The following is an 18,077-nucleotide window of genomic DNA, read 5'->3' on the forward strand; positions in this document are numbered from 1 at the left end:
GAAGCTGGAACCCGCATCCACCCAGTAAAACACACGCCGCTCTGCAAGCGGCTCCCGAGGGCACTCGAAGGCAATTTAAAACGAATGCGGCTTCCTTATATTCCTTCCCCGCAGCGGGGGCTGCTCAGGTAGGGCAGCAGCAACCGGCCAACACGCAACGCCGGCGGAAGGAGGTTCCCCTCCGCCGCTGCGGCGACCCAAGGGCGCCAAAGCCGCGCCCCTTCCCCAGGGCCCACCACCGCACCCGCAGGCCCAAGCCCTTCGGCTGAGCTCTGCAGGCACCGCAGCGGACGCGCGGGTACGCGCTCAAGCGGTGGCCCAGGGCCGGCAGGACACGCCGTGCCCCAGGGGCCCGAGGCGGGCTGCGGGGCGGGCCTCCGGGCGCTGAGCAGAGGGCGAGGCGGAGCCGCGCGGGGAGAAGAGGCGACCCTGCCGCGCGTGCCCGGCAGGCGCGCTGATTGGCTGCGGGCCGCGGGGGCGGGCCCCGGAGAGGGGAGGTAGAACGGCGCTGCGGCGGCCGGTGCAGCAGTTGGGCCCCGGCGCGGCGAGCGGAGGGGCGGCGGGTGAGCAGCGGGGCGCGCGAGCGGGGCCGTTGGCCACCGGCCGTTGGGCGGGCGGGGAGGGGCGGCGGCCGCCGCCGCCCTGAGGCGAGGCAGCGCGGCCGATGCGCGGGGCTGGCGCAGGGGCCGCACGGGCTGCACCGGCGGCGCTGCAGCAGCAGCAGCAGCCGCGGTTGGCGGCGGGGAGGGTGGGCGGGCGCGCACGCACGTGGCCGAGGTGGAGGCTGCCATGGCCGCCTGACCTTGAAGGTGGGTAGGGCCCCGCGGCGGGGGCAGCCCCGCGGCCCCGGCGAGGATGCGGTTGCAGGCCCGGGCGGAGGGGAGACGTGTCCTCGGCGGACGGCGTATCGCCTGGCCCGCTTATCTGGCGGCCCGCAGCCGGGCCCTGCCCGCGATACCGGGGCCGCCCAACCCCTCGCGGGAGGCTACTTCTGTGCTCTTTTTTTTCATTTTTAATTTTTTTTTCCCCTCTTTACCTTATTTTTGAGGGGTTGGGGGTTGTTGGCCGCCTCCCGGGCTGCTTGGCGGGAAGAGAAAAGGTGCCTTCCCCATGAGGCGCCTGGAGCGCGGGCGGTCGCCCCGGCCGGCGGGGGGGGGGGGAGGGGGGTCAGCCGTGAGCGGTTCGGGGTGACTGCTGCGGGGTGGTGGGCTCGGGGGGCCCTGCGCTCCCGGGCGGCCGGGGAGCATCCCTGCCAGGTGCAGTGCCCGCAGGCCCTTTGCGCTTCCCTGACTCATCCCCTGGGTTAGCTGGTCTGGCTTTTAGGAGGCCCTCCATATGCACACCCTGTTGTGCCCTGCCTGCCAGGTGGGAGCCTGGGCCTCAGATTGTCACTTGGAAAAAGCTTTTCAAAGCCGCTGGGGATTCATCTCCGTGTACTCTTGCCTTAAACAAAAGGTGAAATGAGCGGATGGCCACTATTAACCTTTGATCTTCAAATAAAATCTGCTTACATTGCAGAGCTCCCAGGTGTAAAGCTAATCCACGTGCACCTGAAGACCAGTTCAAAGCCATTTCCTAGCAGCACTGCTTGAGGGCATACTCAAGTTGCATGCTCCCAACCTAAACACCTGTCCCAACTCAAGCTGTCTAGTCACTAAATTACAAAGCTTTTTCAAGCATCTTTTCAGGAAGAAATGCTGAAGTAAATCAGTTACAGTTTACCTTTCAGATAAGTTCGCAGTCTAAAGATATCCAAACTATAAGAGTTACTGAAATGCTTTTGGAGAGTTGCTCTTGGCTATGCTGGGAGACTGTTCAAAACTGAAATTGCCTTCATAAAGTGGTAAAGAATATAGCCATCTAGGAGGGACCTTGCAGTTGGAAGTGTTTTGGCAGGGTAGGAGTTTGTGCTGCTTTGCCTTACAGCATTGTGCTGTTTTTGGCTACCATCGGAGTCTTGTCTCCATCCTGTCATTGAGGCAGACCCCAGGAACCTTAGATATGTGGTGTCCGTTGTCACAGTTGAGCAAGTGCCTCTTGCTACCACTCTCTGAATAGAGGTGGCCCTACCATTAATAAGACCCTTGGCTGAAATTAGCTGTTTGAGACTGTATTCCTCATTTATACACACACACCTCCGCCCCATCCCCAGAGTTCAATAGAAAGAGGCGGTTTGTTCATCAGAACCTATATTTGCAGTGGGAGTATGTGAACTTCTAGGCTGCATTCAGGGTTGATGTAGGTTCGCCAACATTGTGACTTACATAGAAGCATGCACATAAAATCCATGGGCAAGCATTGCATTAGTGGCAGTGACTGACCTTGGGTGCCTTATGTCGTGGCAGGGGAACAGCCTGACTTGACTTGTTGTGTTCTGAACTTCTAGGGCTTTGGTCAGGTCAGTGGGCACTCTTCCAGAAGGCAATGGACCATGCCAGAGCAGCAATCTCTAACTTGGTAAGACACAGTCCCCCTGTGCCATTTGTCTCTTGGTGGGCTGACGATACTGCAGAAGAAAGGTTCAACAGCATCCATGTCAGTATCAGAGAAGATGACGAATACAAAGCAGTGTTAGGTGCTACTGTGTGGGTTGTGAGCCAAATGTCACTGTAGCTAGCTGGCCATGATAAGGAAGTGGCGTAAGTGGTTCAGTGCTGGTGGGGTTATCGTTAACTGCTACGATGTCTTGGGTCTCTCAGGAAGCTGATAAGGAGGTGGGGGGCAAGCCTTGAACAATGTTCCAGGAGGAAGTGCTGCTGAGGAAGCTGATTAAACGCCTATCAGGACAATCAACATGTGTTCTATTATGTTACTTTGGGGGTGGGACTTCAACCACAAGTCCGGCCTTTGAATGCGACCTGTGCTTTGAAACAAATGTGCAGGAGGAGGTAGCTCAGAGCTTGCTCAGCCAAGCCCAACGGTCCTAGAGAGCTTGAACTGTAAAATGACCCTAGGCTAGGACTGCAAATGTGATGGTTTGGTCACTGAACAAGCACGGAGGATATGTGGGGTTGAGGCATGTCCTCTGCAAAGTGTGAGGGAAGCCAAGCTATCAAGCAGCTGGGCAGGTGGACCGCTAGGATAGACTGCGGTGTTGCCCTCTCTGAAATGTGAGCGGCCAGCCACTTTGTTGCGTGTAGCGTGGGCCAGAATGGAACTGCAGGTCTGAAATGACATTGGTTTCGTTTTGACCAACCAAGACGATGTCTGGTCTCTTCACCTCCAGCCACTGGAGGTGAAGTTTGAGAGTGAGCCGAGAACTGTGGATGAGCTGCTGAGATTGTAACAGGGCTTGGGCGCTTGCCACCAGCTGCTTCTCCAGTACGGTGGAGGGGGGCTGCAGGACTGTTGCTCCCAAAAGTATTCCTCTGGCCTTTTAGCCAGTCTCCTGCCTGTCCCCAGCACAACCGTGGCTGCAGGCAAGTTCAGTGGCTCTAATGGAAGCTGAGTGGTTCTGCTCAGTGCCTGGCTACACCTGGAATTGAGTTTAACTGTCTGTTCAAAGCAGCCAGCTGACTTATTGACAGCCGAATGCTTGGCCTGTGCTGGAGCAGTTTCAGCTGAGCAAGCTGTATTTGATTGGGAGCATAGGTGTAGCTGGCTGCGAGGACTGTAGGCTGGTATAGCAAACTCGTCATCACATGACTGTCTTTCAACACAGTTTGGTGGCGAGCCGACATTGTACACACGCTTCAGCATTGCCCGGCAAACGGATGGAGACAATAGCCATGTGGAGATGAAGCTGTCTGCTGATGAGGAGGAAGGAGGGGAAATTGGGAGACCAGAGCACCTGCATGCCAGCATGCCTCCTCCATGGAGGAATGGCAAGAACCTCTGCTTCCTAGTCATTGCAGCTTTCCTCCTCCTTTTGATTGGTAAGGAAGGGTGGGTGGCAACTGCGTGAAGTGGACTCTGGTATTGAGCGTATCTGAGGCTGTTAACATTTGAATCTGTGTCATTTCAGGAGGTAATTAAAGAGCCTGGATCCAGGCTGCAGCCTCTTGTCACTAACTCTAAACATGCCTAGCTCAGACTTAAGGTACAGAATCGACACAAAGAAGTGTGAAGTTTGACAGTGGAGCTGTGACTTAGCTAAAGGGCAAATTGGTCATGTGGCAAGTGTACTGGTTTTACCTTGATTAACTCTTAACAATTCTCTAGAGATGTGGGTCAACATATCAGTAAAGCCTCTGGTGCTCCTCTCTCAAGGGTTCTAACACTGCCACTGACCTAAAGTAAGCATTCTCCTTCTCCAGTGGTGCTGGAGGGACTCTGCCAAGCACAAGATCAGATTGACAGTGTACCTTAAAACATGCCAGCTCAGGCAAAATGTCAGGCTGCATATTCCTGTCTGTCCTTAGGTACGCCAGCTTGTCAAAAATGGTGAGAGAGCAGAGACGCGTCTTAACCCTGAAGCTGCTTTGCATGCACTTGTATGGTGTGGAGCTGGTTTAGTCATCTTTCTGCAGCACAAAAAAATACCTGTTCTGTCTGCAGGGTTTCTGATCGGCTACTTGAGTTACCGTGGACGAATGCAGAAGACTAGCAGGTGTCTGGATGGAAGTGGCAAGTGTGAGATGAGTCCTACCACATCTTACTTGGCGGATGATGATGAAACTGAGGAAGAAGAGGTTCCTGGCCCACCCGTCTTCTACTGGCCTGAGCTACGAACCCTGTTGTCGGATAAGCTGTCAGCCAGACATCTTGAGGACAGCTTGAGGTAACAGTTCCAGAAAGGTTAGCCACATTTATGAGAGGCACAGCCTGTGAGCAGAAGTTGGGCTCCTTTGGAGAACAAGGGCCTTAAAGATGTTGTGGGGTGGCATGTGGTTAAACGTGGGCTTAAATGGCCCATCCAGCTTGGGTTTGCAGGCTGGAGCACTGCAGTGCCTAAGCTATACATCTGTTACCTACAGGCAAAGAGCAAATAAGTACTCTTTTGAAGCTGGCCAGAGTGAAGATGAGAGCATTGCTAGCTACATTCATGACCAGTTCACCAGCTTCCTCTTGGATGAAGTGTGGAACGATGAGCACTACATTAAGCTGCAGGTCAAAGGCAGGTACGTTAATGAAGAGATGCAGATATCTTCCTTACAGCATGGATATCTGTAGTCTTGAGCAAACACGTGATTTCTGCTGAAAGCAGTGCTGAAATTGTGAGCCAGTTACCCCTCTCCAAAGAAGGCCTCAATCTAGCCAAGAAATAGCTGTTCCTGTCTCTTCTCAGGCTTTCTAAATCCAGAGGGTTTGGTAGTAGCCCTCTGGATTTTTCCTGGGACAGCTGTTTTCTCAAAACATGCTTAGGAAGTGGAGAGAAAACAAACTTGAGTAAAAACTCAGCTGAAGGGCAGATGCCCTGTGTTAGCATGGGCTAAACATAAAACTGTTAGCATGGGCGACTCTGTCTTGTCACTGAGACGGGTGTTACAGAGCTGGCAGTGGCTCCTATAGGAGCTCAGGAGGGTATCAACAGGCATTGTGTTGGCTGACAGCTCATACCCTCATGTCTTACTTGCCCCTTCATGTCGGGGGGGAAATGAGTTTGCTTAGCTCCTCTTAGGAGGGGACTAAGGCTTGGAAGCACAGATTCTTTCTGCTACTTGTCTTAGAAATTAGCCTTCGTTAATGTCTCTGAACAACCCCAGAGATTCTTGCATGGAAGTACTGGGATGAGTCTGCCTGTTTCAGGTGCTACATTAGCTTGATCAGAATTGCTCGGACACAGACTGAAATATGGGAGCTAGTTAAATATGAAGTTTATGTGTGAAAGAACATAACACTGTCTCTTTACATTTAACAGTAGCAACAACAAAGTATCTATTCTGCAAGATGGTAAAGAAGAGGAACTGGAGAGTCCAGATGCATATGTGGCATACAGCAAGAGTGGCTCAGTTGTTGTAAGTGACTCCAGAAGATCCTGGAAATGTGCTTGCACGCTTACCAGGTGGCAATGTTCAAAATATGTCCCTTCAAGATACGGAGTGTATAAAGCCCTCCCCAGTTAAAGAGCTGGGGATGGTGGTGGATAGAGTGGGGTGAGGAGTGGGCCCACATAGTTTTATTACTTCAGCAAGATGCAGAAGTAACTGTTTAAACTTCTCTGCTGGGATCCAGACAGGAACCTTGACAGAAGAACTGCTCCAACAGGCATGTTGCATGTGATCAGAGTTTACATTGCTGAGCTTGAACTCCCTACTGTTAACAGGAGTCACTGTTACTGTGACTGTGTAGGCTGCTTCAAGTATCTTGCTGGCATAGGACTACTGCATTTATAACCAGTGTTTCTGTTCCAGGGCAAACCAGTTTATGTGAACTATGGACGGAAGGCTGATTTTCGGAAGATACAGAGTGCGGGTGTTTCACTGAATGAAACGATAATCATCTTCAGAGCTGGAGAAATAACCCTTGCTGAGAAGGTAAGCTGTCTGTGCCCCAAAGCCTGGCCAAACTTGGCAGCAGGAAGCTATGCTGCCTCCTCTTGAAGACACACCTCTGTGCCTCAGTTCAAGTCTCTAGAACTCGTGTATGTAGGCTTGTGCCTGCAGGTCTGGTCTTGCTTGTTTGCACTAAGCCTCCACGTGCAGGTCTGGACACCAAGACTGAACAGAGCTGGTTACCGTTCATGGTGGCATTCTCCCTGGCCTCTGGCAGTCTTGCTGGGACAGCCAAGCATCTGGAGTGATGGAGCTGGCAGGCAGAGGGAGGCAGCCTGGGGGCTACAGGGTGCAGAGCTGGCTGGTATTGCTAGGTGCAGCAATAGGGCTGCTAGAAGCAGAACAGCCTTGCCTCCAGAGCACCTCTTGCTGCTGCAGCATCTCACTTGGCCCCTTGCTGACTGTTCACTTGGACCAAGTGAAGGTGCTGGCACTGCATGCCCAGTCAGCTGCCTTGCATGCTGCTATAATGTTCCCTCTGTAGTGAGTAGAACCGAACAGCCAAGCAGCCTAAAGGATCCAAGTCCTTCTGTATGCAAACCTGTTCTAGGTCTGACCCAGAGTTGCCCCTTAGATGAGTGCTCTGCATGCATCAGACATAGGCAGAGCTGAAAAGTGCTTCTGCAAGGGGTGCTCACTGATTCTCCAATCCCCTTCCCACTTCTCAAACTGTTGTCTAGCCTTGCAAGAGTGTTTCCTGGTGGCATATTGAAGGCAGCTGGGTTGTAGGTGCTTTAAACAGGGACCTGACTAGGCCACTCTGCCTCTATTTTCCATGTAAAGATGAGCGTCCAGTGGCTGCTTATCTTGTCTTGAGACTAACCTAGTCTTGGGAAAACAGATGAAGCATAATTTAATATCTTTCTTCTAAGCTGCTCTGAGGAGCAAGTATGAGCTGAAGGAATCATAGGGTGCGACACTAACCGTGGAGTGTCCTAACTGTACAAAAGGGTGTTAGACACACTCTGCCTGGAGTAGGACTGAGCTGCTAGTATTCAGCTTCCTTATATATCTATCACTATCAGGTAGCTGTTAAAATCTGTTGTGGAGTTGGGCATTGAGGAGCACAACCCTTCACACCATTACTCCATGTACTTGCCTTAACTCCCCTGGCTTGCAGTGCAAATGTGCAGTTAACGTTCTTCTTTGCTTCAGGTTGCAAATGCCAAAGAGGCAGGAGCCGTTGGTGCCCTGATGTACCTGGACCCTGACAGTTACAAGAACACTGATGCGCTTGTCCCCTTTGGACATGTGAGTGTGCAGCCGGCTCCCCTGTTTGTTGTTCTCATGAACCTTTCTCACTGTGGACTGCAGACTACAGCAGTCCTTCTGCAGGCCTCTGGCTCAGCAGTGCTTCATGCCCTTGTGTAGATGAAAATTGTTGGGCTCCTCTGAGACTTGAGGACTCCTCTTGCTTTTCACAGGCCCACCTTGGAACTGGAGACCCTTTCACCCCAGGCTTCCCTTCTTTCAACCACACCCAGTTCCCACCAGTGGAATCTTCTGGACTACCTCGCATTGCTGTTCAGACTATCTCTAGCCAAGCAGTAGGCAAGCTGTTCAGGTAACTGTTTCTCCTGGCTTGCAGGCTAGGCTGCTGTGGCCCTCTTGCAGGGGTGAGGATGGTGTTGAGGTGCTGTGAGCCCAGGGAGCTCTCTGCTGGTCTCTGCTGTGTATCGCAGGGAGCACTTAGCTGGAGAAATGTCACTTGTATCCATGTCTCATGTCTTAAAGACTGAACTTAATCTAGTGTGGATTTCTCTTGGCCTCTGCATCCTACCTCTTCCTGCATAATTAGTGGTACAGGACTGCAAGCTGTTTCCTGAGCAGGCCCTGAACAAGGCTGCACCTGCAGTTGCAGGCTTGCTTTTTTCACAGGATGGCTAAATGAGGTCAGAGCTGGATAATGAGTTCAAAGGATCTCTCTTTTTCCCTCAGCAAAATGGATGGAGAGGAATGCTTTCAGGATTGGAAAGGTGGCATCATGACATGTAAGGTGAAGCCGAGCAGCACGAGCAACATGACAGTGAAACTGAGTGTGAACAACGTTATGGTGGACAGGAAGATTCTGAACATCTTTGGTGCTATCAAGGGGTTTGAAGAACCAGGTAACAGCAACTGCCTTGTGGCTCAGTTTTGAGGGGAACCCTTCCTCTTTTATGATCATCAGAACATGACAGCTGCTCCCAGACAGAGATAGCCACTTCCTCAGCTGAACCAAGACCCTTCCCTAAGGGTCAAGGAAAAAGCTGAACCGCGTTGCCAGGGAAAGGCTAAATGAAAGCAAGCGGTGTGCCAGATTCAGGGATCAGTTCCTAGTACAGAAGCTCAAAGGTGGTTTTCTGATAAATGGTGTTTGCAACCTGAAGCTTGCAGCTCAGATCTTGATGTCCCCTTTATAGATCGGTATGTTGTGATCGGAGCCCAGAGAGACTCCTGGGGCCCAGGAGCAGCCAAGGCTGGCGTTGGAACTGCCATGTTGTTGGAACTTGCCCGTGTGATCTCAGACATAGTGAAAAACGGTAAATATTTGTGTAGAAAAGCATGGGGGTGAGAGGTGATGCAGGGTTAGCTCTGCAGGTGTTAACATTGGAGAGCCCAGTTGCAGAATAATCCTTTGGGAAGGCATAGGGAGTCTGACAAAGCTTCCTGAGAAGCTATTACTTGTTCAACATAGACAACTTGTCTGCAGTGAGCATTCACTTCCAAGGGACTGCCTGCTTCTATCAGGTATGACTTGAATGCAAGAATGTCCTTGGATAACACAATGCAAACCTCAGAACTTGGGCTGTCTATTAGACAGCCAGGCCTGAAGGTGGGAAAACACTGAAGTGGCTGACCAGCTGGAGCGGTGGGGGCTGCATGGTGGCACTTAGTGTGGGTACTCTTCTCTCCGGAGTTAATTTTGGGCTCAGGCAGCTAAACAAAAAAGGGGGGGAATGCAGACAGCGTTTTCCTACAAAGCTCTGCAGCATCGGGGGGCAGGGTACAGTGTCCATGCAGCCACTAGGGTGCACGTTTGTCTGCAGCAGCCAGAATGCTTCGGCTCTGAGGAGCAGGCGACTCATCAACCCAGGCCCTCAGTGCTAATCTACATCTCCATGGAGGAAGGGCAGACATCTTAGTCTCTCTCTCTTTGCAGAGGGCTACAAACCAAGGCGCAGCATCATCTTTGCTAGCTGGAGTGCAGGAGAGTATGGAGCTGTGGGTGCTACTGAATGGCTGGAGGTACTGTGTCTTTGACAGACTTCTGCGTGATGACTGCGCAGTTGTGATTTCCTGTTCCTGTGGATTAAATATCTGGTGTTGTACTGCTCATCATAAAATACTTGTTTTGTCCTAGGGGTACTCTGCCACACTGCATGCCAAAGCCTTCACTTACATTAACTTGGATGCTGCAGTCCTAGGTAACCTGCTATTCTTAAGTTTCTTGAAACTGAATGGGACCAGAATAGCTTGACAGATATCCCTTAACCTCCAGGAATGGGGGCTATGCCACAGGTTGATGCTGGGTGTTTGGCTGAAGACTGGCATGACTCCATTTATTTTCCTGTTGTCATTGAAGCTGGGAGGTTGCTGCAGCCTGAGCCAGAAGGAGGCAGCTCTGCTAGGTCCCAGTAGACTGTCCTATGTCTGTTGAAGATCCTTAGGCGACAAGCTGTAGATCAGCTGTTGGTCAGTCAGAGGGCTGAGCAGCTGTAGCAGTAGTGGTTAATGTGGTTAATTGTGCCAGCATGTCAAACACCCTTAAACACCCTTTTTTTTTTTTTGCAGGTGTCAACCACATGAAGATTTCTGCTAGCCCGTTGCTGTACACGTTGCTGGAGAGAACTATGAAGGGGGTGAGTTGAAGGGTCTTGGGCTAATCAAGGTGACTGTGGTTTTAAGGAGGAACTGAAAGCAGCCAGAGCTGTGCTGGGTCACTTCCCCAGCTGGCACCTTCTGAGGAGAAAGCCCCATTTAGGAGAAAGGGCTGAGATACTCTGGAGGGCCCTGTCTGAAGTCAGCTGGGCTCTGGGAGTTGCAGTTCATGCACGCAGAATCTAAAATCAGCAAATGCCACAGTTCAGTGGGAGGTGAATGCCTGTTGTGCATGAACTGTGCCTGCGTGGAGAAAGGTCAGGGGAGCACACCTGACTCTGGCATCTGCACAGCAATGCAAGCTCCAGCTTGGACCTGGAAGCCCAAGCAGAGGTCTCAACAAGTGCGCTGACTGTCATCTCCGTGCAGGTGAAGGACCCAACGAAGGATTCGGGAACCCTGTATGACAGAGTTGGCTCTGACTGGGTAAAAACAGTGTAAGTATTGAAATCCTGCTATTTAGAAAAGCAAATCTCTGTAAAGGAACAAACTAAATGGCTTCTGCTTTTTGTGCTGGAGTGTCATACTGCTGTCTGGGGTGGGCTGTACCTGCTGCAATGGGATCAGGCAAGTGTGAACAGTAAAACACTAGCGGTACTTAGTGCTGCCCCAAGCTGCCTGTAGGCAGCCCAGACACCTTTTTGTAGGGCAAGAACAGCCTTGCACAAAGACTGGTGGCCAGAAATGGACGAGCAGCCCTCGGCACTTGGCTGGGAATCCTTGCCAAAACCAGTCTTGTCTAGACAGGGTAATCCAGTTGGCTCAGACCTTGAACTCTAGGGCTTTTGAGTAGGGCTTTTCTCCTGGGATGTCCAAACCAGTTGGTAACTACTCAATACTTGTCTTTTGCAGGGTTCCCCTTGGTCTGGATAATGCAGCGTTCCCTTTCCTGGCCTACTCGGGAATCCCAGTGGTTTCCTTTGGTTTCTGCAATGTAAGTATTGTCTGCCTGCCTGATGTAGTCATTCCATGGAAAGTCCTGTAAGGATATCTGCTCTTGAGGATGGCAAAGCACAGGGTGCTGTCCCAAGCTCATTGTCCATGCAGGAGCCTCTCTGGGGAAGGAGCTGCAGCTTCTGGATCTGGTGGCTGTGGCAGTACTTGCTTCTCCTGGGGCATGGTTGGCCTGTTCCAGAGTCCTGAACACTTGTTTTTTGTCGGGAGAGGGGGCACTCGCTCTTCTGGAGGCTCAGATGCCGATGATTCAGAAGCTAAGAGCGCTAAAAAGATGTCAAGCTGTTGTTGCTTCAGTGAAAGACTATGCTATAGCCTGCTGGTCAGCAAGCAAAGCGCATTGGGGAAGGAGGAAGTACTAACTTGAACAGTTCAGGTCTGCTGCTGCAGCTTGGGGCTGGCAAAAATTGCATCAGCCAAGCAGCCTACTCTGTTACTGCAGGCATGCAGCTGGGAGCCTTTCTGATAACAGCTTCCTCTGCTTATGAATGCTTGGATCTTGTTAGTGTCAGACTTGTTCCATAAAAAAACTTGAGTTATCTTGCCAAGAAGGGTTGGAGGGTGCTGGCAGCACATACCAAATTGGGTGCTGGGGTTTGCCTGTGCTTCTGCAGTGAACTCTGAGGGGGAAGAGGTCTATATGGTTTTGGGTCGAACAAACTAGCAGAGTGTCCTGCTGATTGCTGGAAACTGAGGGACAAGATGCAGGAGCTCCATTCCCTTCACCTGCACTTTGAAGTTTTGCCACTCAAGTCTCACTACTTAGCAGTGCAAGGAGATGGGAGGTGGTGGAAGCAGCAAGCAAACTGTAGTGGGAGGTGAAAAATCCTAGCTGGAGAAGCACTCTTGCCTAATTTCAGTGCCTTCTTTCTTGCAGAAGGATAAGGAATATCCCTTCTTGGGCACTACTCAGGACACTGTGGAGAACCTGAAGATGACTGACAAATTGTATGCTCTTATGCGTGCTGCTACAGAAGTTGCTGGGCAAATAGCTCTCAGGCTGACCCATGATCATGAGCTCTTCCTGGACTTTGAGAGATATGGTGAAGAATTGCTAGCATTCCAGGAGAAGTTTTTGCCCTACGATAGGGATGTGAAGGTAAGAAAGGCTCAGAGTGCACTGAATCCCTGTAGACTGTTATGGGGCCATGTGCTAATAAGGCTCTGTTGCCATTGGATACGACAGGATGGACATCTTCCACCTTTGGGCATGAGAGCGTAGCAAGATATTCATCCCTGAATTGATGTTCCTTATAGAGCAGTGCAGGCAGAGTAGCTGTGCCAGACAGATTTAGCTAATTTGGCTGTGGTGAGCTCTTGAGGAAATGGATGTGGATGGTTTCTCATCTGGTTATCATTTACAGCACAGTGCAGCTTTGCATCTCATTTGCACCTCTGCTGAAAGCCTACAAGAAACTGTGGGTGGGTAGAGACGTCACTGAGCTCAGTGACCTCAGAAGAGCCTGCCAGGAACTTGCTCTGCTACTTGGTTAAACTAGCAAAAAAAAAAAACCCAACACTTTCTCTTGGTAAGAGAGCAGCAAAAGAAGAAAATCAGGTTTGCTAACAGCTCCTCCCTCACAGGCGCTGGGGCTGACCTTGAACTGGCTGTTTTTTGCCCGTGGTGACTTCCAGCGAGCTACAGATGCACTGAGAAGAGACATTGCAAGCAGTGACAGGGAAAACAGGATTGTCCGCAGAGCCCTGAATGACAGGATCATGAAGGTGGGTATCTGCAACTGGTTTTCCTTTCTTCACGAAGGAAGAGAGTGCTGGCTGGGGTGGGCCTCTTCCTTAGCAGCCATGGGCACTGTGCAGACCGGGGTCTCTTCTGCTTGCTTAGTGTCAGCGTGACTGACTTCCTGCGCTTGCTATCAGGAGAGGGTCTGGCCCTCGTAGAGCTGCTGCGGGAAGGGGCTGGGTGGGGATCAGAGATTGGGAGCTTGTGATTGGGACCAAGAAAGAAGAACTTGGGAGGGGAGGCTATAACCCTAAATTTGCACCTCTACTCCAGGTGGAGTACGACTTCCTCTCCCCATACCTCTCGCCAAAAGATGCTCCCTTTCGCCACATCTTCTTTGGCAAAGGTTCCCACACCCTGCAGAATCTGCTGGAGAACCTGCAGCTGCTGAGGACCAGCAGGGACAGCGTGGATGTGAACATGCTGAAAGAGCAGCTGGCCCTGGTGACCTGGACCATTAAAGGGGCTGCCAATGCCTTAGTGGGTGATATCTGGGATACAGACAATGAATTCTAGACACAGCAAACACTTCGTTAAGGTACAGGATTAGGGAAACCCACTCCCTAACATGGCATTATTTTTCTGTAGATTTTCTGGCAACAAATCCTTTTTGACCAAAGTTGAGCATAAAATTTAAATCTCACCTTGACAAATTCACAGGAGGCAGTTTTAAAGCAGGTACTAAGATTACCATGAAATCTCCTCTGACCAGGCTCCCATCTGACCACAGTCCAAACCGGTCACCTACAGCTGCTTGTGGGGCTTGCTCTCCAGCGTACTTGAGAACTAACAGCTCAGGTGACTCCTGAACCGGTACCTTGAGTGGGGAGGTACCTCATCTATTTAGGGTTTTAATTGCTGGCCCCCTAAACCTAGTGACAAAATAGGGAATGGATTCCTCTTAATGCTTGTAATGAGGATCCCCTCTCTGGCAGGGAGCTGCAGAGTCCAACCTGTAGTTCAAAAATAAAACAACGTAGTAGCCCGCAAGTGCTGGATTATCAGCAAGTTCTGAAGTGCCCGGCCTGCCTTACTCAACAGCAGGGTCCCAATGATGTCTTGGAGGCTTGCTTCTGCCAAGGCAGGTCTCAATACCCAGGGAAAGTGACCCAAAGATTATCTAATGTCCCCTTTATATCCTTAGCTGGCACCTCAGCGAGTCCTGCGGCATTGAGAAATGGCTCTAGACTGGCACTTCAGACCTTGCTGCTCTGGGGCCTTTTGTGAAATCGAGTCTCTTGCTGGCCAAACCCTGTTTGACTGATGCCATTTTGCAGGATGGCTCTTGTTTGGCACTGAGATATTTATTTGTTTATTTATTTATCAGTGACAGCGTTCACTATAAATGGTGTGTTTTTTTATAGAAGATAATTATCGGAAGCAGTGCCTTCCATAATTATGACAGTTATACTGTCGTTTTTGAATAAAGCAGCATCTGCTATTACAATCAAACATGATACTGGAACTTTGCATTTAAAATAATCTAAACAGGCCCCTCCGAAAAAAGTTTTTTGAAAACTAGCAATTAAGCTTTCTGTGGCAAAAACACCCCTCTGGAAGAAACCTGAAGGTGTAAACCTGGTAGCAAGTCTCCGGGTTGTGCTCCAAAATGATCCTTGAAATGCTGAAAACCCGTGTGGAAACTCAAATACTAGAAATTTGGCTTCCCTATGGTGTCCATGCCCCTCTGCGGGCTTCGGACTCCCTCTTTGTACCCCTTTTTGGATGCCATGTGCTCACACGGGGAGCACAGCTTCCTTCCTGGCCCTGGTGGAGGGGTCGCTACGTAGCCCTAGCTCCACCCATGGTGACACAAACTTCTTGTACCTCAGATCAGGCATTGGCCCAATTTTTAAATGGCAGCTTCCTGCAAACTTCCAGTACCTTATGTATCATGAAACCTAACTGACATTATCGGGGGCAGTGTCTTCCATAATGTGTAAAGAACAAGGTAGTTTTTGCCTACCACGGTGTTATATCGGAGGCAGTGACCTCCATATGTTGCACTATGGGTGTACGTAATTATCGGGGACAGTGTTTCCCATAATTGTTCTATACTTATCATGCAATGTCATCTGTGAAGCTTGATGGTTAGTATCTAACATGGATCAATTTCCTGCAGTCCTATTTTTTCACTCTCCTGTGGTGATGCAGATACAAACTTCGGTCTGTTATGTACTTCCCTAGACTCTACCTTCTCTGTAGGCTAAACTGTTTCGAATAGCTGTGCTGTCTTGAAGTGGCTTCCTGCTTCCAGTCATGGGACTGGTGCTTGAATGTTTAGCGGAAACTAGGCTATTTAGACTGTGTGCTCTGTGATTTAGTAAACTTCCTTCAAATCAGTTACAAAGACTTGGGGAATTAAAGGTGAATGTAGGGCTTGCGGCTGACTGCTGGCTGGAGGGCTCTGGTCACCGCTCTAGATGGGCGTGCGTACTAGCTAAGAGGCTGCCCTGCTTTGGCACTGGGGTGGTGCTGGTGCGCCTGCATGGGAAGCTGCTTGCTCCCCAGGTCTCGCTGGAAACTCCAGTCTTCCCTCCTGAGTGTTGTGTGGAGGGCGGAAATCTTGTGGCACCTTTCTCATGGTGCCCCTCTGCTCCCTGTTCTGCTCAGCTGAACACTGCTGCTGTGTGACACCTGCTAAACTGTGCTGCCTGTTCCCTGTCGCCAGCCCTGTGCTCTGCAAATAGTTCGATTTGGCGTTTAAACCTGAGCCCCAGCAGTATAGTCCTTGAGGGAAAGAACATTGTTCAGCTGGAGCAGAGACCTGGGCCTCCACAAGGAACGGGCGAGGACAAGCCCCCAGCCTAGTTACTGAGCTCAGTGTTTGCCAACTTGGAGGGCTGGACTTTCATCCGTCTCTAGAAGCCTGATGCCCAGGCTTGTGCAACTCTTTGTTCTTCCTTAACTACCCTGCTGTCTCCCAGGCTGCCGGTGTTACTGTTTCCTAGTGACACTTCTCTGGATGGCATTTAAGAGGTGCTGTCTGGGAGTCCTCACTGTAGTGTTTGCATGCATCTTGATGTCAGACTTAATCATGCGCTTTACAGCCAGCAAAGACAAAGCCTGTCTCCTGGCTAGGCAGCACATCCGTGACTACTGGGACGTCGGGATGCCTTGCTCGGTGCTGGCATCTGACTGGTGTGGAGTGCTAAGCTCTGTTTCTGGGTTACCTGCTGTCTGCTTAAATAAAGTTTTAAAGCTTGAACACTCAATTCCTCTCATGGGTTCTTGCAAAGCTACCGTGCTGTTGTGGCCACGGGTGAGCTCAGGCAGCTGGAGGGAGGCTGCTCTCCTGCCCCGCCAGGGCTGGTTAACTGGCAGCCTCAGTACCACCTTGTTGATGTGCAGTAGCAAGTCCAAACTTCACCGTGCTGCTCAGCTCAGAGGCCTGCCTCACTGCAGGCGACTGGGCTGAGGACTCTGGCAATGAGGTGGAGGAGCAACGTATGCAAGCCCCCCGGACCCCCTTTGCCTTTCATGGCTGTGTCCTGCCTGCTGCCTCTCAGTTACCGCATTGACCCTGTAGAGCCTGTGGTGCTGGGGTGGATGTCGGGAGGAGGGTGAAATGTCAGACTTCCCCCTGCCCGTGGCTTTGCAGGTCTCTGCTGGTGAGAAGGGGGCTGGGTAGGACTGTGGGTGGCCGTGTCTGTGTCCCATGAAGCCAGTGCTGTCCCTTGCCTTGTCCCTGCCCCTCACCACCACCGTGGAGCTCCCCGGGGTTGAGGTGCAGATGGGTATTCGGATACCGCTTAGAGCCCCAGAGAGCTCTGGCAGAGCGGGAGCTGCATCCCCAGCCCCAGAGGCCTTCTCGGGTGAGACTGCACCGGTTTGGGGCTTTGCGTTTTACACAGGCTCAGCTTTTCTCCGCTGTCTTCCCCCATCCCAGGTGCCATCTCGCCTCCTGCTTTACCAACGCTGTATCCTCTGAAGATGCACCGCTTGGGGTGGGAGGCAGCTTCTCCAAGAGCCCTGCTGGCTCCTTATGGGCTGTCCCGGCATAGCCCTGGTCCCTCCTCTTCCAACAGGGATGATTTACTTGTTGGAAACACGTTGTTTCCCGCTCCTCCCTGCCCAAACCTGGCAGGGCTCCTCTCCCTGCAGTGGCTGTGCAAAGCACCCCGGGAGGCAGGGCCGGGGCTGCGTGGGGCTCTGCTGCAGCCAGGCGGAGCCAGCCCCGCCGGGGCAGCAGGGAAGGGGGGTGCAGCCGCTCCCCACGCACCTGGGAGCAAGAATTTGGGCAGCCCCTTGGCAGGGCAGGGCAGCCCGTGCCCTGTGTCCCGTCTGCCCCCAGTCCCTGCAGCAGAGCGGTCCCGGGGCCTGGCGCTGTTCCGCGGTGAGTCTGTCCGCGTCCGTTTGCGCGTGCACCTGTCTGTCCGTCTGTCCATCCCCGCGCACCGCTCCTCACCCATTCGCCTGCCCGCCCGTCCCCGCTCGGTCCGTCCGTCCCCACCCCCCCGTCGTCCCCCCCGCCGTTACGTAAAGCGGCGACGCGGCGCCTTTAAGAGCGGGGCCGGGGGCCGGGCGGGCGCGCGCCGCCCCGGGAGCTCGCGGCGGCGGCAGGAGGCGGCGGCGCAGCAGGGGGGCGGTAGTGCGGCTCGGGGGGGCCGCGGCGGGGGGCGGCCCCGGGGGGGCTCCCCCAGCGTGCGGGGCCGGGCCGGGGGCCGGGACCGCGTGCACCATCCGGGGGCAGGGGGCGAGCGGGGCCCCGGGGGTGCCGGAGGGCGGGGGGCTGAGCCCGGGGGTGCCGGAGGGCGGCGGGGTGGCCCCGGGGGTGCAGGAGGAGGGGGGCTTCTCCCGGGGGGTGCAGGAGGCGGGGCTGGGGGCGCTGCCCCGCGGCCAGGAGCTGGTGGCCGGCGGCGGGGAGCCGGGGGGCGGCGGCGGGCCGGGCCGGTGGCACTGGGTGCCGCTGGGGGAGCGGACGGGCCTGCAGGAGTGGGGAGAGCGGCCCGGGCCGGTCACCGCCATCGGCAGCCCCAAGCCGGCCGCGGAGTCGCGGCGGCCCCGGGAGCGGGGGGCGGCCCGGGCGCGGCGGCGGGCGCGGGGCGCGGAGGAAGCGGCGGCGGAGGAAGCGGGGGGCAGCCCCG

General features: G+C 53.0%; 1 protein-coding gene across 1 annotated transcript; it reads left to right on the plus strand.

Annotated features, from left to right (window-relative positions):
- The first annotated feature begins 478 nt into the window (after nucleotides 1-478).
- On the plus strand, nucleotides 479-16,205 carry TFRC (transferrin receptor). Its single transcript, XM_075157139.1, has 19 exons — nucleotides 479-563; nucleotides 2,387-2,457; nucleotides 3,662-3,875; nucleotides 4,498-4,720; nucleotides 4,917-5,060; nucleotides 5,801-5,897; nucleotides 6,294-6,416; nucleotides 7,590-7,685; nucleotides 7,859-7,998; nucleotides 8,373-8,542; nucleotides 8,837-8,956; nucleotides 9,577-9,662; nucleotides 9,778-9,841; nucleotides 10,209-10,276; nucleotides 10,665-10,732; nucleotides 11,148-11,229; nucleotides 12,127-12,348; nucleotides 12,834-12,974; nucleotides 13,264-16,205. Exons 2-19 carry the CDS (start codon nucleotides 2,425-2,427, stop codon nucleotides 13,504-13,506), a joined length of 2,334 nt encoding a protein of 777 aa, XP_075013240.1. The 5' UTR covers nucleotides 479-563; nucleotides 2,387-2,424; the 3' UTR covers nucleotides 13,507-16,205.
- Nucleotides 16,206-18,077: the final 1,872 nt, after the last annotated feature.

The sequence above is a fragment of the Calonectris borealis genome, chromosome 9 (assembly GCF_964195595.1).
Source record: "Calonectris borealis chromosome 9, bCalBor7.hap1.2, whole genome shotgun sequence".
In the NCBI taxonomy this organism is placed as follows: domain Eukaryota; kingdom Metazoa; phylum Chordata; class Aves; order Procellariiformes; family Procellariidae; genus Calonectris; species Calonectris borealis.